At 39.2% G+C, this 26,969-nt stretch overlaps 1 protein-coding gene and 1 long non-coding RNA gene across 4 annotated transcripts in view; one reads left to right on the plus strand and one right to left on the minus strand.

The window, feature by feature from the left end:
• The window catches only part of ENTPD1 (ectonucleoside triphosphate diphosphohydrolase 1), a 108,769-nt gene extending 88,229 nt beyond the window's left edge, over nucleotides 1–20,540 (plus strand). For all 3 annotated transcript variants that reach the window (XM_045854322.1, XM_045854324.1, XM_045854323.1), the window contains 3 exons: nucleotides 9,109–9,225; nucleotides 13,385–13,522; nucleotides 15,808–20,540. In XM_045854322.1, the coding sequence (XP_045710278.1) occupies nucleotides 9,109–9,225; nucleotides 13,385–13,522; nucleotides 15,808–16,014 (462 nt within the window). In that variant the 3' untranslated portion in view covers nucleotides 16,015–20,540. The remainder of the gene's footprint in view (nucleotides 1–9,108; nucleotides 9,226–13,384; nucleotides 13,523–15,807) is intronic.
• Nucleotides 20,541–22,729: 2,189 nt separating this feature from the next.
• LOC123828880 lies at nucleotides 22,730–26,328 on the minus strand. The gene is made up of 3 exons (XR_006787521.1): nucleotides 26,047–26,328; nucleotides 24,013–24,133; nucleotides 22,730–23,058 (listed from the first exon to the last, which is right to left on the minus strand). It is a non-coding gene; the product is annotated as an uncharacterized LOC123828880 (long non-coding RNA).
• Between the last annotated feature and the right edge of the window lie 641 nt (nucleotides 26,329–26,969).

Genomic DNA, 26,969 nt, shown 5'->3' on the forward strand with positions numbered 1-26,969 from the left:
TGTATGCCAAAATCTTTGCATACAATTTTAAAGTTATCATTATCCCTTGAAGTGGTCCTATGAATTCCACATTAGAGCCCTTAATCTTAAAACAAAAAGTACATAAAAACTAGAGAGTAAAGGAGAACCATGAGCCTACACAGGGCAGTGCCTGGGAGTGAATGCCACACAAGTGTCAGAGGTCAAGTCTGTTTAGAAGTATGGAAAGCAAATACAGATACGTATGCCAGAGACAAACAGCCCTGCAACTGATGCTACTTCTGCCTCTGAACTGCTTCCTGCCAGGGCAGAGCCAACCTAATATCTAGTAATACAATTTAGAATGAGTAGTGAAGTTAAAATGGGGGGCTGGGGAACAAGTCAAGCATTTAGTTTGGAGCAGAACCTTGAGACTAGACTGTAATGCCTGTTCTTTCTATTATTACAATGCTTCATTTTATCTTTTTCCCCCCAGAGTACTATCAATATGTTTTTGATTGGGTCTTTGGAAAATAATTTAAGATACCCTTTTTCTTCCTTTATGGGAAAATTTGGCTTTAGATTAGCGTTCTGGATTTGTTTCCCTGGAAACCTGGTAAAGGTGGAATGTCAGTTACATTACCAGGCAGCAGTTCTCATGATAAAATGACCCCTGAAATAAGTTGCATCAGTTTTGGAAGGAATTAGAAATGAACTATACCTATTCTGTGGGTTTCTCTAATCTGCACAGAGGCTCTATAGAGAGGTGGGCAAATGTAGGTTTACAGTTGGTGTACCCAGCAGGTGGATATGTTGACGAGCCAATGGCATGGCTACTACAATCACCAGACCTCCCACCCCAGTGGACTTCTTGGGAGGTGTTGTCAAAGATAAAGCCTCTTCACGGAAACCACGTACTGTGGATATCTACATGATTCACTGCATAAGAGAGGCATGCCAAGAAACTGATGACAATAAAGAACTCTATGCCAAAGAGTATAGCAAGTAGACTACAAGAATGTGTAAATAATGAGGGCTGGCAATTTGAGCACTGAAGAGATTGTACCTAAGTGCACTGTGGCATTGTGACATTCTTTTGAGTTAATAAAGTTACTGTAAAAATCATAACTTGCATGTCTTTTTCCAAACAACTGTAAACTTCCTTTTGCCCACCCCTGTATATGTGGGCTTTGTTTTTATAGCACTTGTTACCATCCATCATACTACCTGTTATTTGTTGGAGTTCTGCTGCCTTCCACTAGAGGACAGGGATTTTCATCTGTTTTGGTCACTGCTTAGAATATAGTTGGTAATCAGTAAATATTGAACAAATGAATGAATGATATGCAGCCAAAAATCAAGAAAGAGGTGGAATGAGAAAAAAAGACTATTGATTTTGGCAGTTAGGAGGTTCCTGGTGATTTTAATGAGCACCGTTTCAGAAACCATGTCAGAGTGGACAAAAGGCACTCTGAGAGATTCTTTGAAGTTGGGGGAGCAGGGAGGGAGGTGGGTAATTGATATCATAAAAACAAGAAAAAACTTGGAGAGAGGATAGACTGCTGTACTTAAACCAACTCAATTAAACTGAACAGGAATGGATTGCATTTCTATGTAGGTTAAAACTGCATCAATTTGGCTGATGTGAATGTGTTTGTCTTTATAGTTGACTTGTCTGTTTTCCCATATGTCCTGAGGCTCTGGAAGGCAGAGATGGTATACTTTTTCACTTTTTCATTTGGGGGCCTGACAGAGCGCCTGGAATGTTGTGTATTCACAGGAAGAACACCGGTGTTTGGGATATTGTAGGGAGAAGACCAGCATGCACAGTTTGGCAGTGGGAAAGAGTAAAGTGTGTTCAGAGACCTGAAAGTAGTTTGGTGGGTTCCCATGTGGACGAGGCAGGATGCTTGCCTCTGGTATTCTCGAAGCTTTTTCCCAAGTTTAAAGATCATCTTTTAAAAAAATCTTTATATGCCTTTGAGATTTATGATCCATAAACTCATATTTCTATAGTACAGGAAAATGATGATGACTTTAGGAAGATTGAGGATGCAGGCATGGTTCAGGAGTTTGGAAAGAAAATACTTCCAGGCTTTGGAAGTAACGAATAACCCTGTTTAGATGGGCATATAAAGGACCACTACTGGGACTCATAGAAAATAGAACATACTTTAAGCTCTGGGGTAAAAAAAAAGTTATCTCGTACACCTGTAAAGGGATCCAACCTTATTGAAAGAGAATCTGACAAGATATGTATGGATATTTCAAATATGCTCACCTCCATTTTTAAAATTGAAATCTAGCATATCTGCAAAAATGCGCATATTTTAAGGCCAGAGTTTGATAGTTTTTAAGGGATACACCTATGAGCCCTTCATCTAGATGAAAGTACAGAACATTCCCAGCACCCTAAAAAGCTCCCTTGTCCACTCTCCCAGTTGATAACTATCCTCTCAAATGACAGCACTACTTCTACATCTATCACCATAGATTAGTGTTGCCAGTTTTTGCAAATGGTGTGTGTCCTTTTTTTTCTGACTTCTTTCACAGTATTATCTGAGATTTATCTATTTTGTTGCATGTAACAGTAGTTCATTCTTTCATTGCAATGTAGCATTCCTTTGCATGAATACACTGACATTTATCTAGCCCTTCTATAGTTAATGGACATTTGAGTTGTTTCCAATTTGGGGCTATTATGAACTGCTATATGAACATTTTCCTGTCTTTTAGAGTATATCTCCACTCATAAAATATATTTGCCTTCTCAGCAAACATTTTACCCCAAGAAAGTTATCCCAAGGCAAGAAAGAGTACAAAGATGCAAGTACACTATAACATATTTACAACAGTGAAATATTAGAAAGCCTAAATACTCATGAATATGTGATTGTTTAAGTAAGTTATGACATATCCATATATAGTACCCTTTTGTAGTCACTTAAATGGGCAAAACAAACTGCATAGGAACTTGCCCATGGCGTATTATTATCAAGTGAAACAAAGGATTATAAAACATTATGTCTAATATGATCACATTTATGTAAAATATATACATATATTTTGATATTTTACATATATATGCTGCAGGTATTAAACAGAAAATTATAAAGTGTATTTTTTCTAGGGGATGGTTAGATTAAGGAGAGACTTTCATTTTTTACTTGTAGTAATTCTATATAATAAACATGTTATCTATTTTGTTTTTGTTTTTGTTTTCAAGGATTTTATTTACTTATTTTTAGACAGAGGGGAAGGGAGGGAGAAAGAGAGGAAGAAAAATATCAATGTGTGGTTGCTTCTCATGTGCCCCCTACTGGGGACCTGGCCCACAACCCAGGCATGTGCCCTGACTGGGAATTGAACTGGAGACCTTTTGGTTCACAGGCTGGCACTCAATCCACTGAGCTACACCAGCCAGGGCCTTGTGTTACCTATTTTGATAGAAAAACAATGAAGAGGGCACCTTTTATATTTTCAGAAATGAATAAGAGCAGGATCCTGAGATGCTAAAGGGAGGCTTCTGAAAATTTTTGGGAGAAAATTTTCAAGAGCCCATGGCATGCAGAGCTTTGGGGGTAGGAGGTGGCACGGACCAGGAGACCCTGATGACTTGATTGCTGTGTATTGCACTGAAGGCTCAATGTTTCACTAAATTCACCTATAGAAAGTTTCTGTTTGTTCATATTTTTAAAATATTTTTTACTTATAAAGCAAATGGCAAGAGTAAGAGAATTTCTTAATTCTTCAGTGAGGAGGAACGCTGGTACAGTGTTTGTGGGAATGCAAAGTGGTGTAGCTACTATGGAAAACACTATGGAGGTTCCTCAGAAATTTAAAAAAAAAACTACCATATGATACAGCACTCTCACTTTGGGGTTTTTATCCAGAAGAATTGAAATTAGGACCTGGAAGAGATATCAGCACTCTAATGCATATTACAGCACAAGATGTGGAAATAACCTAAGAAGTCTACTGATGGATGAATGGATAAAGAAAATGTGGTATATACTTACAGTAGAATATTATTCAGCCTTAAAATGAAAAAAATCCTGTGATATGTGACGAATATGAGCCTTGAAGACATTATGCCAGGTAAATTACCAGTCACAAAAGGACAAATATAAAAGGACTCCACTTATATTAGGTTATCTAAAATAATCAGACTCATAGAATCAGAGAGTAGAAGGGTGGTTGCCAGGGGCTAGGGAGAGGAGGACATGGGAAATTGCTATTAACAGGCATGAAGTTTCCGTTATACATGATGAGTGAGTGCTAGAGATGTGCTGTATAACATCGTCCTAATAGTTCACAATGCTGTATCAGACACCTAAAATTTTTTAAAGGTTCTTGTGCTATAAAAATTTTAAAAGTAAAATAGAAAAATCTTCCCCTCTCTCCTGCTCCACAATCAGTTAACTCTTAACATACATAGTTTTAATAAATAAGAGGGAACTTCTCCTGGCATTAGCTGTGTACTACATAGCTATCCAGTCTCAGAATTAATCCAGTCTCTCAGTCAACAGAGATTCAGTGTCTCTTTAAATTAAAAAAAAATATTTTAGTTACCATTTACATTCAATATTATTTTGTATCAGTTTCTGGTGTATAGCACATGGTAAGGCAGTCATATACTTTACAAAGTGTTTCCCCCGATATTTCCAGTACCCATCTGGCACCATACATAGTTATTACAATATTACTGGCTATATTCCCTATGCTGTACTTTACATCCCCATGCCTATTTTGTAACTACCAATTTGTACTTCTTTTTAAAATCCTCACTCAAGGGTATGTTTATTGATTTTTAGAGAGAGAGGAAGAGAGACAGAGAGGGAGAAAGAGAAACATCAATTGATTGCCTCCTGTGTGCACCCCAACTGGGGATCAAACCCACAACCTAGGTATGTGCCCTGACAGGGAATAGAAACTGCAGTCTTTTGGTGTACAGAAGGATGCTCCAACCAACTGAGCCACCCGGCCAGGGCCCCATTTGTACTTTTTAATCCCTTCACCTTTTCCTCACCCAGACCCTCAATCCCCTTCCACTCTGGGAACCATGAGTCTATTCTCTGTATCAGTGAGTCTGTTTCAGTTTTGTTTGTTCATTTATTTTGTTCTTTAGAACCCACATGTAAGTGAAATCACATGGTATTTGTCTTCTGTGACTGACTTATTTCAGTTAGTATAATACTCTGTAGGCCCATCCATGCCATCACAAATGGTAAGATTTCATTCTTTTTATGATTGAGCAATATTCCATTGTATATATGTACCACCACTTTTTTTATCTACTCATCTACTGATGGGTATTGGGTTGCTTTAAAATTTGGGTATTGAAAATAATGCTGCATATGTTCTTTTGAATCAGTATTTTGGGTTTCTTTAGATAAGTGGTCAGAAGTGAAATCACTGGGTCATAAGGCAGTTCCACTTTTAATTTTCTGAGGAAACTCCATACTGCTTTCCAACAATGCATGAGGGTTCTTTTTTCTCTATATCTCCACCAACACTTGTTTGTTGATTTATTTATTATAGCCATCTAACAGGTGTGAGGTGATATTTGATTGTAGTTTGAATGTGCATTTCTCTAACGATTAGTGATGTTGAGCATCTTTTCATACATCTATTGGCTATCTGTATGTCCTCTTATGAGAAGTGTCTGTTCAGATCCTTTGCCCATTTTTTAATTGGATTATTTGTTTTTCTGGTGTTGAGTTGTATGAGTCCTTTGTACATTTTGGATTTAACCCCTTATTGAATCACTGGAAAATACCTTCTTCCATTTAGGGGTTATCTTTTCATTTTGTTGATGGTTTCCTTTTCTGTACAAAATATTTTATTTTGATGTAGTCCCATTTTTTAATTTTTTTCTTTTGTTTCCCTTGCCTGAGAAGATATATAAAAAATATTGTTGAACACCTGGCTGGCGTAGCTCTGTGGATTGAGCGCAGGCTGGGAACCAAAGTCTCCCAGGTTCGATTCCCAGCCAGGGTACATGCCTGGTTTGCAGGCCATAACCCCCAGCAACCGCACATTGATGTTTCTCTCTCTCTTTCTCTATCTCCCTCCCATCCCTCTCTAAAAATAAAATAAATAAAATCTTTAAAAAAATATATTGTTGAACAAAATGTCTGAGATTTTATTGCCTGTGTTTTATTCTAGGATTTTTATGGTTTTGAGTCTAATATATATCTTTAATCCATTTTGAGTTTATTCTTGTGTGTGGTATAAGAAGGTAGTCTAGTTTCATTTTTTTTGTATTTATCTGTCTAATTTTCCCACCACCATTTATTGAATAGACTGTCTTTAACCCATTGTATGTTCTTGCTTCCTTTGTCAAATATTAATTGACCATGTAGCCATGGGTTTATTTCTGGGCTCTCTATTGTGTTCCATTGATCTATGTGTCTGTTTTTATGCCAGTACCATGCTGTTTTGATTACTGTAGCCCTGTAGTATAGTTTGATATATCAGGTAGTATGATACCTCTAAGTTTGTTCTTTTTCAAGATTGCTGTGGCTGTTCAGGGTCTTTTGTAGTTCCACATACATTTTTAATTTATTTGTTGTAGTTCTATGAAAAATGCCATTGGTGTTTTGATAGGAATTGTGTTGAATCTATAGACTGCTTTGGGTGGTATCTCTTACATTCTAGGCAGTGCTCTAGGAACTAGAGGGAAAGCAGTTATGTGCCACTTGAACATTTATAGACTCTTCCATGTGCCAAGTGCCATGTCAGTGCTGTTGAGAATAAGACAGATATGGTCTTGCCATTCTAGATGCAGGTAGATAAGAGACTAGAAACACAATGAACAAAAGCAAATCAGACTGTGGTAATTGATGGGAAGAAAGAGATGGAGTCCTTTGAAAGGGAATAACAGAGGGTACTAGTCTAGATAGATGACTAGAAAATCTTTCTGAGGAAGAGGCATGGAAGTCAAGGGAATTCTAGCAGAGGGAATAGCAAGTATGCAATCCCAGAGAAAAAAAAACTTGGCAGAGATTGAAGGCCAAGGTGGCTGAGGTGTGGTGGGCAAGGTGGGAAAGAATATGAGATGCTATTAGCAAGGTGGGAAGGTTTAGAACATACCTGTCCTTGAGAGACTTGGTAGATTCTGGACTTTAGTCTAGGTATAATCAGGAATCACTGAAGGCTCTAGGCAGAGGAGTGATATTATCAAATTTGTTTCTAAAAGATTTCCATAACTGCCCTGTGCAGGATGGATTAGAATAGCACTAGAAAGCTAACATAGAGATCAAATAAGAGGCCATTGCAGTGTCCACATAAGAGATGATGGTATCTTGGGTTAAGATGGTAGAAAGAGGACCATACCAAGATCTTGTTCTGCAACCAGCATCTGATATTTAGAGTGTTGGAATTCCCAAGTTCCAGGGATGTGGAAACTGTCTTTCTAAGCTCCTACGGAGCTCCATTTCCCCAAAGGAATGAGCATACAAATTCAGAGGCTAAGTGTGCAGGAGAATTTATAGCAGCATTGCTCATAGGCAAAAATACTGGAATTGAGGGAATGCCCACCAGGAGGGGGTTGTTGAAAAATTATGATACATTTACACCATGGACTCTTATGTAGACTTTAGAGTGTCTCCAGGTGACTTGGGAGTGTTCCACAAAATATTGTTGAGTAAGAAAAACAAGATGCAGAATGTTTAACATTTCATATAAAAAGCAAATCCTTATATATGTATGTTTGTATATGATTATACAAGCAATTGAAGGAAAATGGAAGGCTTCATATTAAGTTGTTAATGTGGCTTCTGTTGGAACTAGAAATGGAGGAGAAAATCAAACCAAAAAAATGAAAAAGAAAACTTATTACAAAGGACAAATACATACACACTCATGTTTTTAAAATAAGATGTTATATATGTATAAGAATTTTTTTTAATGATGCAATTGTTAAGAAGCTGGCATTAGGCTTATTTTGGCTGGACTTGAAGCATAAGACCTACTGCAGCAGGAACTTGTCTGACAGAGGAGAGCTGTCCTGTTCTCTGAGTTAGAACTGAGCCCCCAGTAGGATCCCTGATAACTCCTGTTCTTTGCCCTCCTGTATTTTTGCCCATGAAAATTACATCAGAATGCACTTGGCTTGATTGAAAATCACATATCCTTTCAACAATCATTTCTAGTTTAGTAATTTTACAGAAGACAAAATATAATCCCTAATCTAGATACTTCTAGCACAGGGAAATCTCTTTACTCCCTTCCAATAATCTCAGTAGACTCTGTGGTTCAGCCCAGTGCCTAGCATACACAGCTTAGGGTGTTTGGTAAATAAGCAGATGGCATGCTTTTATGACCTACAAAATGATTTCCCCTGAAAATTGACATCCTTAGGGCAAGAAAGAGAAAAAGCACTAGAGCTGGGGTTTCAGTTGCCTCATCTAGCAAGCTCTGTTCAGTTAGTTTTTCCTCTCTAAAAACATACCATGGGTATAACAAAAGGAAGTTACAGGGTGGTATAAAGTGTGATAAAAATTAGATATATTATTAGAATGGAGGTAAAATCTAGTTTTTTCTATATCATATTTAATATTAGTTGTCTCTAAGTGATAAAATTTAGGTTATGTTAATCAAATGTCTCCTTTTTTACTCATTTGTACTTTTAACTTTTTCTATAGTTCTCATTTATGTTATAATAATGATTTTTAAACACCTTTCAGTTGTACCTAATTCATGATAGATCTGCAATAAATATTTGTTAAATAAAGATTGACTATTTAAAGAAAGCAGTACAAAAACACCTCATAATTGCTACTTGGATATAACTTTTAATACCCCAGTATAGAATTTTCCAGTTTTTATTTGATAAAAAATTTATATAAAACACATAGTTTTTTTGAAGGTGGGATTTTAGTAACCTCTTCCTCTTTTTTGTCTTCTCTTTTACCCATCTTTCTCCCTGACTCTCCCATTAACATTATTGAGAAAATTAGCTACCAGCTGGCTCAGAAATGCGTGTCAGAAGCAAAGTGATCCATCTTGCTAGGGTCTGAAGTATCAAAAATCCTGTGAATTGACTCAACAGAGATTTCCAGGCACCTTCACAAGGGGTACGACATCCTGGAGAGTCAGTGTCCCTATGTGCCGGACACTGCAAAACTCTGCATTTCTCTCTTGCAGGCATTTTCAGCATATTACTATGTGATGAAGTTTTTAAACCTTACATCAGAGGAAACCCTCTCTCAGGAAAAGATGATTGACACGATAAAAAATTTCTGCTCTCGGCCTTGGAAAGAGGTGAGTGACTACAGACAGCAGCTATTACCATTGTTCTGTGCCCTTAACAACACAGAGGATGTGAATCTGCCCTTCAAGTTGCACTAATTTGACCAAGATACGGTAAACATGTTAGGGAAGCTCAAATGGGGCAATCAGAAATGAGTTCATCGACATTTTCTTTGGTATTCAATGGCTTACGCAAAAAAGGTCTCATGTTCCTCACCTAATGCGAAGTCTGGCAGTAGGCAGCTGCTGGCTTGGGGTCAACAGCAGCTTGACTCTATCTCAGCCATTACTTCTGTTTTGTTGTTATGCCTATTTTTTCATGGACACAAGATCTAGCTTCAGGGATCACAGCCACGTTCAAGGTCAGAAGAAGGCTAGAACCAGATACATCTATTCCTTTTTACAGGAAGGCAAAAACAATCCCAGAAGCTCCTTAGCAGTTTCTCTTATATTTCATTGGCCAGGACTGGATGGGAGAACAGAGTGTACAGGATTTTAAGGTTGGCTGAGAGCCTCAGATCCATCATGAGCTGCTTTCTGGATCTGGGCATATTGTCACCCACTCCCCTCCCCAAACACCCAAATTAAAGTTTTATTAGCAAGAAAGATGGGCAATTCACAGAACCTTCCACAGACATCATTGTATTAAGACCCTTTCTCCACTTACAAGGTCCAAGATATCTCTTACTTACTCATAAATTTGAAACACAAATGTTTTTCTTATCTGGGGCACTGAGTCACTCAAGATTTGGTGCTATTTGATGCAAGTTTCCAAGAAAAAAAGAGCTATGGGGTCTACTCTCAGTTAAAAAGACAGATCATCTAGGCCCCTAGATTCTAGGAATAGCGCCTAGAATCTAGCACCTGTTTTAAATTGACACTGTTGCAAAAGTGAATGGTGCTTTCATTCTGAAAAAATGCAATTAATTAAAAATGGATGTGTTCTCATCAGCAATGACAAAGAGGGAAGGGAGGTTGTGCAAGATCCTGGAGGTTTGGAATTCTCCCTAAGTATTTTGAGTTAAAACAGGAAGGAAGGGTATTTAGAGCTTTTCTTTTTTTTTAACTTTTAAAAAAAGATTGTATTTATTTTTTTGAGAGAGGGGAAGAGAAGGAGAGAGGGAGAGAAGCATCTGTGGTTGCCTCTCCCATGTTCCCTACTGGGGACCTGGCCCACAACCCAAGCATGTGCCCTGACTGAGAATCGAACTGGTGACTCTTTGATTCACAGCTCACACTCAATCAATCCACTGAGCTACACCAGCCAGGGCTCTTTTTTTCTTTTTAATTTTTTAATGTATTGATTGATTTTGAGAGAGAGGGAGACAGAGAAACATCAGTTGGTTGTCCCACTCATTTATGCATTCACTTGTTGCTTCTTGTATGTGCCCTAACCAGGGATAGAATGCACAACCTTGGTATATCAGGGACAACGCTCCAACCAACTGAGCTACCCCACCAGGACTCAGAACTTTTCCAAAGAGCTGCTCAAATATGGCCTAGCACCTTACAGTTTGCAAAACACTTAGGGGAAGCATTTTGCAATTGGTGGTGATCTGTGGAGGAAGATGAACATCTTGGAGTTGAGGAAACTTGACATCAGGTGTATGTATGGCTGCCAAGGAGGTAGATTGAGGCTGCACTTTGAAAAAAACTTACTTCTTGTTCAGAGTGAAAACTCATGCCAGGTTTTCTCTCTTTACCCTCATCTACTTCCTATTTCATCAGATTACATTAAGTTGGGAATCTTACAGTATGTGGACCTGTAGGTCTGCTCAGGTAAGTCACGTGAGGAATTGCTCAGGAGCTGAGACCCTGGAAGCAAGGTCAGAAAGGCCTGCATTTGGAAGAAATTCTGAAACATTTGGTGGGGCAGGGATATGGGAATATGGGGTGGATGGGGAATGGAGCTGTAGGTGAGACCCAGACCCTCACCAGAACCTAGAATGTTGAGATGGGTTTTATTGACCCGTGTTCATTTTTTTCTAACCGCACTGTTCATTTGTATGGAGAGAACAGTTTGGGGGTATTTTTTTTTGTCAAATGTTATGTTATAGGCTAACTCTTTTCTTCTTTTCTTGCTATCCTCAACATGAGGAAGAACTGCTATCTCAGTGTGACTTTAGTCTGGGAATGAACCTTCTAAACACCTTTGCCAGACAGAGAGCTAACAATTGTTAAGCATATCTTATGTGCCAAAAAGTGGACTAGATGCTTTATACCTACTGTAATAGTGCTGCCTATCCCTGCTTTGGCAGGGGAAATAAAACACAAAGGAGGGTGAATTCTCATCCCATTTGGAGAGCACATAGTTTTGAATCCATAAGCATTAACATGATCAATTCTGGGGTGTAAAAGGTGAAGGGATTAGAAATACAAATTGTCTTAACGTAAAGTACAGCATGGTAATACAGTCAAAAATATTATAATTAAGTATAGGGTCAGTACTTGATTTATTGGGGTGATCACTTTGTACATTACATAGATGTCTAATCACTATGTTGTATACCTGAAACTAATACAGTATTCTGTGTCAACTGGAATTGGAAAAAAAACACAATCAAGTCTGGATTGATGTACCAGGTAGATGCCTTTGGCTTCTACATTGTTGGCTAATATCATAAATAATCCTCAACAGGCTAGACTGCATAGCCAATGTACAGTTTCCCAGAAGGAGGAGGGGCATAGGAATGTTGAAGAGTTCAAGGAAATTAGGCCAAAATGGCATTCCCCCAAGGGATAGGCAAGCCTTCAAGAACCTATGGGGTTGTTGGCAGTGGATTCTTGAAATTTGTATCCCTTAGGGGTTTTTTGTTTGACACACCTGCCAAGACTACATCAAATGAGAGAGGAGGTCTTTTGGCAAAGGAAAACCAGAGTGCAGAAAGAAAGGGGTAGGGACCTAGTCAGGCAAAGTCAACTGATGTCACACCAAGGTCTCAGGAGAACATCCTATACAAAGGAGGTGATCAAAGAGTAATTTCAAGGACTGTGATAAAAAGTTTCCAAGCTGGGTCATTTGAAGAATTCCATCAGAGCAGGACAATTCAGGCTAGTTGTGGGATTAGTTTTCCAGAGATTGAGGGCTGGCAGGAGCCAAGTGAGAGACTTCAGCTAGCAGTTAAAGGTTAGAGATGGGGTGACATCTTGCCTTGTAAGGGAAGAGAAATCTGGGCAAACGGGGGGTAGGCAGGTAACCAGGAAGCCCTACATATGAAACATCTGGCATAACTCCTAGTACATGCTTAACAAATGCTAGCTCTCTCACGTCCTAAGGTGTACAGGAGGGAATGCCTATCTCAAGGGCTGAGGAATAGGGCAGTAGAAAGAACTCTGAGCTGAACTAGAGATGTCCTGGCCTGTTGATCTTGAGGGGAGAAGAGGAGCAGAGCCAGCTGTGGGCATCTGGCATATATTCACAACTAGGCAAAGTAAAGGCAAGGGTTGGCAGGTAGCTATTAATTCCTTCATTCAGGAGCAGGGTAAACACATGAAGGACCCAAAAAGACCCCTTTGCATGACTTACATGTAAAAAAAAAAAGTAAGGACAGAGAATAGAAGGTGAGATGTTGGTAATTTTAGCAATCCTAAGCAAAATGCTTCCTAAACCGTGTTCCAGAGCTGTTTCTCAAACTTGACTATATATGTGATTACACTTTTGTGTTGGCTGTTCTGCATGAGGACTACCAAGCTCCTATGGGATGCTGATGCTGCTAGTTTAGGGATTAAATTGAGTGGCTCTTTATGACACTATTTCCTTAAGATGCTTATAGAGGCTCTGAACCAAAAACTCTGGTCAAGAGCATATAGGAAACTGATTGTACAAAAATGGGTTTCTTTCGTGTAAAAGTTTTCACACCTTTAACATGCTAATCTGTGAAACTCAAGTTTCACCAGGGATGAAAGTTTCTGACCTACTAGATAATAGAAATTACTTTTTTCCTGGAGCACTTATTACCATCTCATAGAATCTTAGAGGAGAAGTTCCCTAAACATATTCTGTAAGCCCTGGCACCCACTGAAGGAGCACAGCACCATTCCCAAAACCTGCTGGAGAGGTGAACTTTCAGGTCCATGTGAGCTGGGGCTTCCCCATCTCTTGATCAACTGAAAAAGAGATCTTGGAGAGTTGCCCATTATACAAGTATGATATTTCCCTCACTATTTTCAGCTGAAGATGAATTTTGGTGATGTGAAGGAGAAGTACCTGAGTGAATACTGCTTTTCCGGAACTTACATCATCTCTCTTCTTCAGGAGGGCTATCATTTCACACCTGATAACTGGAAGACTATTCATTTCATGGGCCAGGTACTTATTGGGTTGCGGGGAGGTTGGGTTGTTGTGATTGAAGCAGCTTTGGGCTTGAAAGAGGCAGGAGTCAACCTGATTTAAGTTTTGGCCTGATGTCCTATTTTACCACTTCACCTCTAACCCACACTGGCATTTTGTGCCAAACCCTTCTGGGTTTGTTGACCATCCAGTTGTAGATATCTTATCTAAGGAGAGCTTCCTGCATTCTCAGACTCTCCTTTATGCTTACATAACAGTGACGAATTCCTCATAAAACAAAAAAAGTGAGAAGTTACAGTAATGTTACGGTATTTTAGGAGCCACAGTGATTCTGTGTGCTAACTTCAACTTCCATCCTGAAGACCCCTTCCATGAATCAGGAAAGGATGATCATGGTTTCTCATAAGGGGTGAAGGCTTTGTTGGTTGTACCTTTAAGGTTGACCAATCTGAAAACTCAGTGTGGAGAAAGCAATGAGTGGCTGTGAATGAAGGTCTTTGCTTAGAGAAGCCAGGCTCAGCAGGAGCCTTAAAGGGGAAACCTCACTTCTATGCTTTATCATAGCGCCACCTGCAGGTATCTAAACAAAGAGAAACATTTACACCTGCAGCAAGGCTCATGTACAGGCAACTCATACTTGAAAAATATCAAGAACAGTATTTCTCTACATTTTATGCCTATACCCAATAATGGCAAAAAGTCTACCCCTTTTTTAAATTTGGTGATTTCAAGCAAAAAGAAAACAATTGAGGTAGGGGACTTGTAGCAGCCTTGGATAATTCAAATGCAAATCTTTCCTTGTTTTAATATCCCAATCTTCCTTCTGTCCCATCAGAGTTTATTTTGTCTGTTTGAAGGACATATCTATATCAAATTTACAAGTGATTTATTTATTTTTAAAAAGATTTTACTTATTTATTTTTAGAGAGGGAAGGGAGGGAGATAGAGAGAAATATCAATGTGCAATTGCTGGGGGTCATGGCCTGCAACCCAGGCATGTACCCTGACTGGGAATCAAACCCGCGACACTTTGGTTCGCAGCCCGCACTCAATCCACTGAGCTACACCAGCCAGGGCTACAAGTGATTTATATTACTTGAACTCCAATGAATAATCCAGTATTTCTAAACCCTGGATGATAACTCTAGTCCTGGAGCTTTCCTTGACATACCACAGTCAGATAAGGTTCTTCTCCTCCATAAAAGGAAATAGGCTTTTTAGAGATTAATTCCAGTATTGGTAATGGGTTAAGAGAGAGGAAGATTTCCATATGGTATTGGTTGGAAGGTAAATTGGCACAAACTTTGGGGAGACTGTATTAGCAATATATGCTAAGAGCTCTAAAATATGCACTTTACTCTATCCACTTACTCCATTTCTGGGATTTCTAAATAATGGATAAGGTGAATAAAAATGACATAAGGCAGTTCATGCCAGTGATGATGTTATTGAAATCCCTTAAAAAAACATGGGATATTGCTTACAAAGTATTGTTAAGTGAGTGATTCTACATACAATTTAATTCCATTTTTTGTTAAGAAAAAAAAATTCACAGAGAGGACTGGAAGGATATATCACAAAATAATAGCAGCAACTTCTGAGTGTTGATGTATAGGTGGTTTTCTTTTTTTAGGATTATCTATACTTTGTAACTTTTCTACCATGACCATGTATAACTCATGTAATAAAAGTATTTCCAAAATTATTTATTATTCATAAATGGTAAGGCAACTTGAAAATGTTTCTAGGAACAAGGCAGGGTCAGAGCATATTTTAATCATTTAATAAGAACGCTTTCTCATGCATATGCTGTCTTCCAACTGCCATAAAGACTAAATTTGCTGGGATTCTCCAATTTTCACTAGTTGAATCGTAAAGAAGTCCTGGTTTTATATGGATGAGATTCCAGCCCTCACAAAGATCATTATGCCTAATGCTTTGCCTGCTTTCTGTCACCTCCCACCTCCCTTCCCCACCCTGACCCCCAACATTCACACACACAACGAAAGAGGAATGCAATTCTCCAAAAGCCTAAGTTCTCTTTAAATTCCGTGGGAGAATTGGGAAATCTGTCACAAAGATCCTCTCTGGATTTTGAGAATATAGTAGTGAGGCTCCAAATTCTCCATAATCACTCACTCCTGCTCCATTTTCCCCCACAACTAAATTCCCAGTTTAGAACACAGAAGTAATCTCTGTAAAGAACTGAATGTGGTGCTCTCTATCATCTGGCTGGTTAAGTGTTATGAATGGGGTTGCATGAAAACTCAACAGAAACAACAGATTTTCTTCACTGTTTGCAGATCCGGGACACTGATGTGGGATGGACTTTGGGCTACATGCTGAACCTGACCAACATGATCCCAGCTGAGCAGCCAATGTCTACACCTCTCCCCCATTCCACCTATGTCTTCCTCATGGTTCTCTTCTCTCTGATCCTGATTGCCGTGGTTCTCATTGGCTTGATTATCTTTCACAAGCCTTCATGTTTCTGGAAAGACATGGTATAGCAGGAGCAGCTGAAATCTGCTGGCTGGAGTGAGAAAAAAACTTGTCCAGGGAGCACTTTCCTCCACAGTGGTGTACAAGGTCATCATCCTTCCTTGTTCATGAAGGCCAATCTTGACCAGTATAAAGCTTCTTTGGTTTTGCTGAATGAAGCCTTTCCCTGGAAGGTAATCACCACCTTCTGCCTCAAGGACTTCTTGGTGGATATTGTCTCTTTTGTGAGTCTCTCCCAGCTGTAGCCCCTCCATCCTTTTTTGTACTCTGTGCTCATGTAGGTCTTAAAAACCTGCCACCTTTCATGATCTTTGCTTTATAAAAGAACAATATTGGCTTCATCCAGAAGAACAGAGTTCTGACTCCTGTGCTAAGAAATTGTGCTGGCTAAAAGAAGAATCTCAGCTGCATTCTTACAGACCCTTTCTCTCTTATTTCCCATTTACTAAGAAAGCCATACAGTGCCTTTGGAGAGGACAGACACACATTCCACTCCCAGCCTGCCTTTGCATGGGAGAATTTTCTAGACTAGACAAATATGTCTAGGACCAAAGAGTCCTGCAAGGGAATTTATGTGCTTGTGCCAATTAACACTATACTTAATCCAAGCCAAAACAAGGATGGGTCACACATTCCGGGGTGATGCCAAAATGCTCCAGGGTTGAACACCCAGACCAGATTTCTAAAAAGCTGATGTATATATAGGCATTCAGATATCAGGGTATATATTACATGATAGATGTATACATACTGGGAAGAAAAATATAGTTGGGTTGGGAAGTGCATCTTCCACTGCATTTATTGAAGGTTTTGTTTTTATTGTAGTAAAATACATATAGCATAAAATTCACCGTTTTAACATGTACAATTCAGTGGCACTGCACTCACAGTGTTGTTCAACCATCACCACCACCTAACTGCAGAATATTTTCATCACCAAGAAATTGGCTAGAGACAAGACCATTCCTGGGGAGGCTCAACCCACCAACCTTTCAGTTAATAGGCAAATATACTAAGTGCACCACGAAGACACTATTGAATTTGAAAGCCATGCCATATCTTACTGTCCCAGGGTTTACTTTAGGGAGAAAGTTGCATTAATGTAGTGTGCCATACCTTTTTGCTGTTATGATATTTATACATCAAAATGTGCCAGGAATCAGATCTGAAAGTGTTGATGCTACTCCTGTCACACAGGCATGGGTTCTATTTACTTATTCCATGGAATATTTTGTGAGAGAAGTGGCAGCTATGGGCCGTGTCACGGAACTATGAAGAGACCCTGTACCCCCTTCCTTTAAGGATTGCTGTTAAGAGTTACCTTTTGAGCAGGATGGAGTGACAATGTGTTACTCTGACCTTGCCCCAGGCTCTCCATCTCTAGATCTGGGGAGTGACTATTGAGCTGATGTGGGGCGGGTACAGGGGAGAAGGAAAAGCTCTCCGACAAACTAGAGGCCAAATATCCCTACATTTCTTGAATAACCAAGTCATTTTTTACAATATCCAGATGAATATAAGTGTAATAGAGCTTTGGACAGGAACATTTTCTTCTCTGATACCTACAACTGAACTTGTTGTACCTTGATAAGGAATAAGAAGCCAAATTAGGATATGTTTAACCTTTTTCTAATAGTAGTTAGCTATATTGTTATAGCTAGTATTTATTGAGCATTTGTTGTGTACTATGCTCTGTGACCAAGTGCATTACATTCATTTTCTCATTTAATCCTCACAATAATAAGAAGGTAGGTACTATCATTCCACTTCGTAGGAGCAGCAGGTGTGGCTAAGAAAGGTCAAGTTACTTGCTCAAATGGCTGAGCTAAAGCCTGGCATGCACTTAACCATTATTTTCTCTCCCAAATACCCTACTAGACAGTCTCCTTATAACTTCAAAGCATGCACTTAAATATGCATGAATATAGGGCATGGTGGAAAGGGAAATAAACACATGACCTATTTCCTAATGGACTTGGAATTTAACATTGCTTTAAGTTCACAAAGGCTGTCATGGCAATGCTGATATTCTGTTCATATACTTTGCATGGTGACGTATATGATGTATGATACTTATCAATGATTCCCAAACTCCTGGCTCCTTAATTATATGGCTTGCTCACTGAACAGCAGAATCAAATCAAATCAAATAATCAAAATCAGAATCAAGTAAATAGTAGTTGATGATAATGATGGAAATAAAAGGTCATATAAATACAGCCAATAGCAGCAGCTCCTTTCTTACTTATGTCTGCATATACAAAGCACTGTCAGGTGCATTATCTATTCTGGTCCTAAAAAACCCATGAGAATGTAATTTTCATTTTACAAGCAGAGGTCACAGAAACTAGTACATGGCAGAACTGATACTGAAACTCAAGTCTTTGCCCCAAGTTTATGGCTTTTTGTTTTCTAAACGCTGCCCCTCCACAAGCTGAAATTAGAATTCACAAGTTTCCTTTTGTAAATACTGAAATCTTTTGCTATTTTCTTTCTGTCTTATTGCCTGGACTCTCCCCTCCTGCCCCCTACCAAAATCTTAAAGGTATTTGGGAGCCAAACTCCACTTACAAATCTCAAATCATCAGCAGGCACAACTTAATCTGTTATAGAGAGAGAGGGTTTTGAGGCACATCAAGGAAACTGCTGTCGGCCATTCTGGATGAGGAAGGCCAAATAAAATAGATTACTATCAAATAATTTTAATATTGGATTTCCCACTGGTCATAAATGATTACCATTCCTTCTTGGACTTTCACCCAAACTTGATTCTGGTGACCCCATTCCTTTAGAAAGGGGGAAACTTTCTATGTCTATGAAACCACAGGGATTAAAATTAGAAGTGGTTATTTTTCTGTAGATTAAAAACATTGAAGTTAATTAGGGTGTGCATGTGTGTGTATGAGAGAGACAGAGAGAAATATAAAAGTTTCACCTGAATAAGAAAATAAAATATGATATAAATAAAAGTTTTTAAAAAGAATACTTCATTTTAATATTGTATCAATCAAGACCTCTGTAAGAAAAATATGCCACAATCAAACTGGGTTACTATGGAGAGTTTAATAAAGTAACTATATGCAAAATATGAACACTTTAACATGTAGTTATAAATATTAATGAGATGTTTATTTTTTTCACATTAAGCTTTTGAAACCTATTGTGTGTATATTATACTTACTGCACAGCTTAATCAGGATTACTAGATTTCAAATGCTCAAGGTCATATGTGACCAGGGGCTACTATACTGAATAGCACAGTAGTCTAAAAACTATAAAGCCAAAAGGATACAGGCAATAATCTTTTGTCTTTCTCTTGAAGGAAGACTTTTTAAAAAACAGGTACAGATGCTATAACCTTCTTGATATTATTTATTACATATGAAATTTAACATTATTCTTAAACAAGTTTTTAAGATTTCAGCTGTGTATTTCACTTTATTCCTCAGGTTTTGTTGCCTTTTTTTTGTGAAGGCAGAGATGCTTGTTATTCAGGCCGACATGCCCAACCTTTGGAAAATTCAATCTGGATTCAAAAATAATACAAGTAATTTTGATGCTTATATTTTATAGTCAAAATGTATATTTGAATATTAAAATAAAGATAAGCCTCTTTATAGCTCACAAAATTTACCATAAAATCATAAAATCACTATTAAAGTATGTTCTTTTTATTGTCAGTTTAAAAGATAAGCCGAATTTCATCCACACTGGTCTGGTCCCTCTCTGATTCAGGTTCTAATCACTGGTATCTTGTTTGAACATGATAGTTGTTCCTAGTCAACTATGCTCATTACTGATATGCTTCAGTTTTTTTTAATTAATGATAACAACCTCAAAGTTTCAGTGGCTTACCATACCAAACACTGATTTTCTTGTTCATGGGTCTGCAGTTCAGCTGGATAGCTCTGCTTCAGGCAGTAAGTTCAAGCCTGCTGTATGTGTCTCACATTATTATCCTTGTGTGGTGGTTTCCTGAGTCATGTTCTCATGCTGAATGGCAGGGGCACAAGAGAGTGAGAGGAAACATAGAGTACCTGGCCATAAGACAATGGCTAGGGCAGCCTGTCCCTTCCATCTACATTCTATTGACCAAAACTTCAAGTCATATGACCAAGCTCCATAGTAGCAAATTGGAAAAACACTGTGAAGAATGGCAAAGTCATAGGGCAAAGGACATGAATAATTAATTCTAACAGAGAAGGAGTGAAGCATTAGGCCCAGGTTTCAATGAACTAAAATGTAAAGTATGTTTTTCTGTAAATTACAATCTACTTATCTTTCCATGGAATCTTCTTTTAAAAACATGTCATTACTTCCAAGATGTCATCAATCTGCAACTTCTTTCCACAGCCTTAACCAGGGTGCTCTGGAAGCTCCCAAATTAGCCTCCCATTCTAAACTGGTAGGTTTTCTAAGAGACCATGCATCTATTTATTGTCCTTATTTTATCTGCTTAGGACCATGTATAGTTAACTACCTAAGTTTTTATTTGTACAAGTCTAATAAACTGAACACAACCTGTTTTATCACAGTTATAATGGATTTTTTAATAATGGGGAAAGAAGTGTCTCCACAAGCCTTCTTTTTAGAAAAGTGGCATTTAAGACTGTATATGTGATAAAATCATTGCTTTATCTTTTGCATTTTTTATTTTAAGTAAATTTCTAAATTTAAATTTATGATACACTCATGGCATCATGAACACCTGAGCTGACTTTTTGTTTTTAGGTCCCTTTTGCGTATTTGTTGAATAGCAAAGCTCACCAGCGAATGATTAGTCATTCACGAGTGAGATCCAGTCACCTAAGGAACAATCTAACTCCTAAAAATGTGAAAGGGAGGAAAGTCTTGGGAGTTAGACAGGGAATAGAGTATATTTAGGATTACCTAAACTGAACTCTACTTTCCTCCTAAATCTGTCCCTCTTCCTGCATTTTATCATGATTAATAGCATCATTGCCTTAAGTAACCAAGATCAGAACCAACGTCAATAGGACCTGCCCATTTTGCCTTTGCAACATTTTAAATTTTGATTCCCCTTTCCAATCTTATTGTTACCACCTCAGTAGAGACCTGATACCAGGAATGATGGTCTTGTCACCAATCTATTACTGCCAGATTAATCTCTATAAAAAGCAGGCCCAATCACATTGTTCCCCAACTGAAACTGTTGGTGGCTTTCTGTTGCCTACAAATAAGGTGAAACTCTCCAACAGACATTTAAGTCTTTCGATCCATGCCTGATTCTTCACCTGACACTGTTCAGTTTATTTGCTCAAATACTTTTGTCCCCACTCTACCTTCAAAGATCAGTTTAAATGCTCCTTCATAGAAGTGTTCTCCAAATCTCCAACTCTGAATAAGCTGCTTTTTTCCTTTGCTACTACAGCCCTTTATCTGTATCTTTAGTAGGACACTCAGACCATTCTACTCAGTGTCTGGGTTATGCTCCTTGAGGATAAAATAAATATGTGACCTATTTCATTCTGAAAAGTTGGACTCAGGGCATTTTAGGAGGAACCAGGTAAAAGTCCTAGTTAATCTCCCTGTCCACTGCCAGAGGGCTGGTCCATACCACTGCTTCTGCTTTAATATCCTTATTTAAATTTTCTCTGGATGTGTTCATCCTCTTCCTCTAGCTTTTAAGGCCCAGCTCAACTCCTGATTCCTCAATGAAGCCTTCTTTGATTACCCACATTGAATTTTCCTTCTTGGACCATACGTTCAGTTTCTGTATGGCTAACCACTCAGCTCTTGATTATACATATTAAAGTAGAATTTTAAGGATCAGAACACACTTTAGTAAGTCACCCTAATCAATATTTAACATGTATAGGACTTACCCAGGGATCTCATTGAAATAAAAAGTATTAAATTTTAATTAATAAAAAATGGCTTAGTAGGTCTGGCATGAAGCTGAGGTCTACATTTCTAACTGCCAGGTAATGCCAGTACTGCCATCCAGGGATCTTTGGGCGTCAAAGATCTCAACTACTGTACCATTCCAGGTAAGTGGTCATATACTCCCTGCTGTGCTTGTTTTGGCAACCCATTCCACTGTGGGCCAGCTCAAGTGCCACTTAACAAAGCTTACTCCTTCTCTTACACAACAATCCTCAAGTGTTTCTTCTTTTGTCAGTTTTCTGTACATCCTAAGATTTGTCTGCCCTGTCTTCTGCCTTTGGGACACTACTGCCTCACACTCAGTGGACACATGAGAGGCCTCAAAGGGATTTCACCCAGCTTTTCTGCCCTGCCCCTACTCTTCAGCTGCTTTCTTTTTTCTGTCTGTGATGAATCTGTCCTTCTGTCACTCTCTCAGGGGTAAAAGAGCTAGTATTCTTCAGGAACTTAGTATTTAGGTTTTAAAACACTATGATTTTGCAGTTTAACCAAACAAGTTGAAGCTCAAGTTCCTGCTATATGTACACAATTATTTGTAAGATAAGTAAATAATAGAAAATTAGTTTTTTGCAACCAGAAATGCAACCATTAGCATATAAAACTAAAAATAGAGCCTTGATAAATAAATGTCTAGTGTTTAAAGCAACAATTATATGTATTCCACATTGTTAGTTTCCTTATATTTATAAATACTCTCACAAAAAATGGAAAGATATAGATGGCTGATTTTGTAATAACACAAGTTACCTTTTGACACATGACTGAATTTTTTATTATGAAATGATTTTTATTCAGCAATTGCAAAAACAAGGGCAGATATAAATAAATAGTGGGCAGTTTTTAAAGTGAACTACTCAGCACTAATTGCAGTCTTTTCTTGACAGTAAATTATAATATTCTTTTTCTGTTCAGCTCTGCTACCTATAGGCATACCATAATTGTAATCAGTAGTTTAAAAATAGGACTGTTTGTTATGTTCCATATCTCTAGAATTTTTACCTCTATAGTAGTCAACTAAACCATCTCCTTGAAATACACATGTAGAAGAAAGTCCCTGTGAAGAATTTGCTGTGAATCTGCTCTGTTTCCTTCAGTTAAATCCACTTGAAGGATGTATTCTTCAACTATCTTCTGGACAGACCAGTCTAATAATAATACAAAAGAAACAAGTTATTTTTAACTTTTTTATTATTAGAATCTTCAAATACAACCAAATGTAGAGTAATAGAATACACATCCATGTGCCCATTACCGAACTTAATGATCATCATTTTGCCAATTTTGCAGAAATGTATTAATTATAATCATAGATAGAAAAGGATTTAGAGAAATCTCTACGGTGGGCATTGTGCAAAAGAAGTAAATGTACTCTTACCAACTGTCAAATAGTGAAGGTGAGCAGAATGATTGTATGATGCAACATGGTAAAAGTGGTAAAAGTAAACAGATAAGGTGTTTAATTGTACAGAAGGATGCACCTTGCATGAAAGGAAGTAGGATATATTTTATAGGACCCTCTTCATCCTGCCAGGAGAATAAGTTACCTTTACATATAATGAGGTGAAAAGCACATGGCTAAACTGAACTAGAGTAGAAAGTATCCTGGATGAAAGTGGGAGAAAGACAAGGCAAGCAAATTTGGGATACTGGTGTGCGTGAATGAACCAAGCAGTGTGGCTAGACAAGGAAAAAAGTTAATCTAGGTGGAGGCTTCTGCTGATGAAATGGTAGTCAAGGGACAGGGTTTTATAAGTATTGAAAAATAAGGAAGAGGGAGAGATGAAGGAACAGTAGGATGTGAAGAGAATGCTAGAATTTAGCATATTAATATGGAACAGCCTTAGGAATTATGGTCCTGCAGACAGTCAGTTATGGCATTGAGGGAATTTGGGGTGCCGGGCCTGTGAGGCATGACTGCTTTAGTGCCACCATGGTCTTGCAGGAACTGAATAATAAAGACTGAGTTGGGTTCTAAATTCCTCAATGAATGTGAAGGAGTGACCAGGAAGCGGATAAATGGCAGTGAAGAGAAAAGATAAAAGGCATAATTAGAGAAGAATTTCTATTAGGTTTTACAAGGGTGGAATGGTATGGCCTACCAAAGATGGACAATGCTGATGCCACCTGTGGTATGTGGGGCATCACTTTCTGTGGTGAGCTGCTGGGAACACAGCGTACTTAAGAGACAGCCAGGTTCCAAACATCACAAGGAGAAATGTTCTGTGAGAAGAAGAAGATATAAAGGAGTTTTATTTATATCACATATGGGGGAGTCCAGAGAAAAAGTTAAAATCTCTGGAAGGCTGATCATGAGATGATCAACAGATGGAGAAAGTGTGGGGATGAGGCTCTGTGAAATTATTTGGGTGGTTACCAAGTATGATAGAAACTACAGACAGGGTGGGATGTACTTATTTCTGGATCTTAAGTGAAGCTCACATGATACTGTTCCAGTGCCAAGCTATCAGAGACTTTGGGACTTTATTTGGTTATTGAGGTTAAGCATCAGTGTTAGTTTTGGTAATTATACTATTGAAAAAATAAAACAATCCTAAAAGACTCAGGCAATTAATGAATCTCAGAATAAAAAGATAAATGATGTTTATACTCTTCTGTCATTAATAGGTACTTTCAGAAAATAAAATTAAAGCTTAAAATCTTGAGAGATTCATATAAGGTAATTAAGTTTCAAAGGAGAACTAAAGGGTACCCCTGACCCTGACCAGCATGGCTCAGTTGGTCAAGTGTTGATCTGCAAAGCAAAGGGTCACCTGTTTGATTCCTGGTCAGGGCACATGCCTGGGTTGCAGCTGGTCCCCAGTTAGGGTGTGTGCAAGAGGCAACCAATCGACGTTTCTCCCCCACACCAGTGTTTCTCTTTTTCTTTCTCCCTCCCTTCCCGTCTCTCTAAAAATAAGTATAATCTTAAAAAAAAGAATTTAGAACATAAGGCAGTATTTTAATCTCCAAATAGTATGTTTATAGAATACTGTTCAGAAATATAAACAACTCTGAATATTTATTAGAAAGCCAGGCCCCAGTTTAAATTTACCCAATGTTTGGCAAGAATCAGGATTCAGGGACTTTCCCCTCATCCCTACGCACAGCTTCAGCTGGCCTTCCTGAGGCAGACTCTGGCTTCGTGACAGAAAAGCTCTGTCATTGTCCCTCCATTCCTATACCAGAAGAGCCCTATAAAATGAACATGGGAAACCCAGCAAGAATTTTATTGAGAATGAGGATCTGGCCAAATGATTTCCAGCTTGGATACATTTAATGGTCTGCAATTATTTCAGATGATAAGGTAGAACTTCTGAGTTCTATTTCTACTAATGCCACAATGTACCCACATGATCTGGAACATTACTATATTTTTGCAGCAATTTCTTCACACAATTTCTTCCACAGCTCCCCTTTTCCAAATGCATAGGATTGTCAGAAGTTTTAAACACACTAAGTTTCTCTAGAATTGAAACGCGAAGCACAACGCCTGACGCATGCGCACACACACACACACACACACACACCGTTAACAAACATCTATCAAATGTGTGAATGAATGAAAACATCCGTAACACTACTTTGCTGCTTTCCACTCTTCAAGTTAACCGAACTTCATCCCTGCTAGAGTTTCTCAGGTCAAGTTTCAAACCACAAAACATTTATCTACCTCAGGGTAAGTTACTGGGAAAATAAACAAATGTGAGCAGTTTCGTTTATAAAACGAAGATGACATGACACGAGCGAGCAGATCTGGCATTCCCTTTTTTAGAACTTGGAAAGTATTGAATTGTTTACCCGAATAGCAAACTCCGGAAAGAAAAAAGCAAAAAGCTATAGCATATCTAGGGAGCTCTTGGGGAGGCCACATGCTGCACCGCACTTTAAATCAAATGACCCCGCTGTTCCACGCCGGAAGGTAGGTGGCAGGTGGCCACCCACGCCACCAGCGCCTCGGCGCCCCGGCCCCTGCTCGGCCCCCGGAGGCTACCGAGCGCAGGTCGACGGCGCGAGCGACCGCTTGCACACAGCGGGCTCGGAAGCGTCCTCTCTCGGGAATGTCGGCTCAGCCGGGGGCTCCAGTGGTAGCCGGGGATCCGCCTCCGGCCGGGGAGCTCACGGCCAGTACTCACCCTTTGGGGACACTATTCTTCTTCACCAGGACGCGAGAGATGCGGGGCTCCCACGACCTAGGCCACACCCCTCTCAGGCCTTTTCCAGAACAGACTTCGGGACAGCTGTAGCCACTAGGGCACACACCGAGTTGGCGGGCGAACGGTGCCGAGATTCCCCCCCCAGGCGCGTTGCACTGAGGCATTGATAGCAGTGACGGACGCTGGCGCTTCAATTCCAGTTACAAACCCAGGAAGCGTGTGAACGGACGTAGCGCACAGACAAGACGGACGCTCGGGACTGGGTTGGCTGACACCTCGCATCACGCATGCTCCTTGGCCGCCTGGACGTCAGGCCGAGAGCCGCGGGCGCGAAGCGGGCAGCGGGGCGTAGGAGGAACTGGTCCGGAGCGCCGGAGGACGGTTGGTGACTTCTAGTGTGCGGTAAATGGTGCGGCCTGTCGTCGCAAAAGTGCCCGGTTCGTCCAGGTGGACGTCCTACTGCCGGTTAAAGGCCCCCAACCCTTTTCTGTCAGACTTTCCAGAATTTTGTCTGGAGTCCAGTCCTGTAAACAAACAAACAAACAAACAACAAAACCAGCGGGGGTCCAGGTGGGGGAGGTCAGACCCGCACGGGCCTCTGGGACTTGTAGTCTCCAGGTTCTGACCGTTCTATTGCATCAAATCCTGGGCCATTTTATTTTAATTTAACTTTTATTTTATTTTGTTTTTTTTTCTTTATTTTTATTGTTGACAGTAATACAGATGTCCCCATTTCTTCCCCTTTGCCTGCCTCCACCCATTCCTCCACCCTATCCCTCTTGCCTTCGCCACACTGTTGTCTGCATCTATGAGTTATGCATCTGTGTTCTCTGGCTTATCCCTTTATCTTCTCTCTTCCACTCCCCGCTACCCCCTCAGACAGCTGTCAGTCTGTTCCACGT

The sequence above is a fragment of the Phyllostomus hastatus genome, unplaced genomic scaffold (genome assembly GCF_019186645.2).
Source record: "Phyllostomus hastatus isolate PE091 unplaced genomic scaffold, TTU_PhHast_1.1 phas_scaffold_1066, whole genome shotgun sequence".
NCBI classification, from domain to species: Eukaryota; Metazoa; Chordata; class Mammalia; order Chiroptera; family Phyllostomidae; genus Phyllostomus; species Phyllostomus hastatus.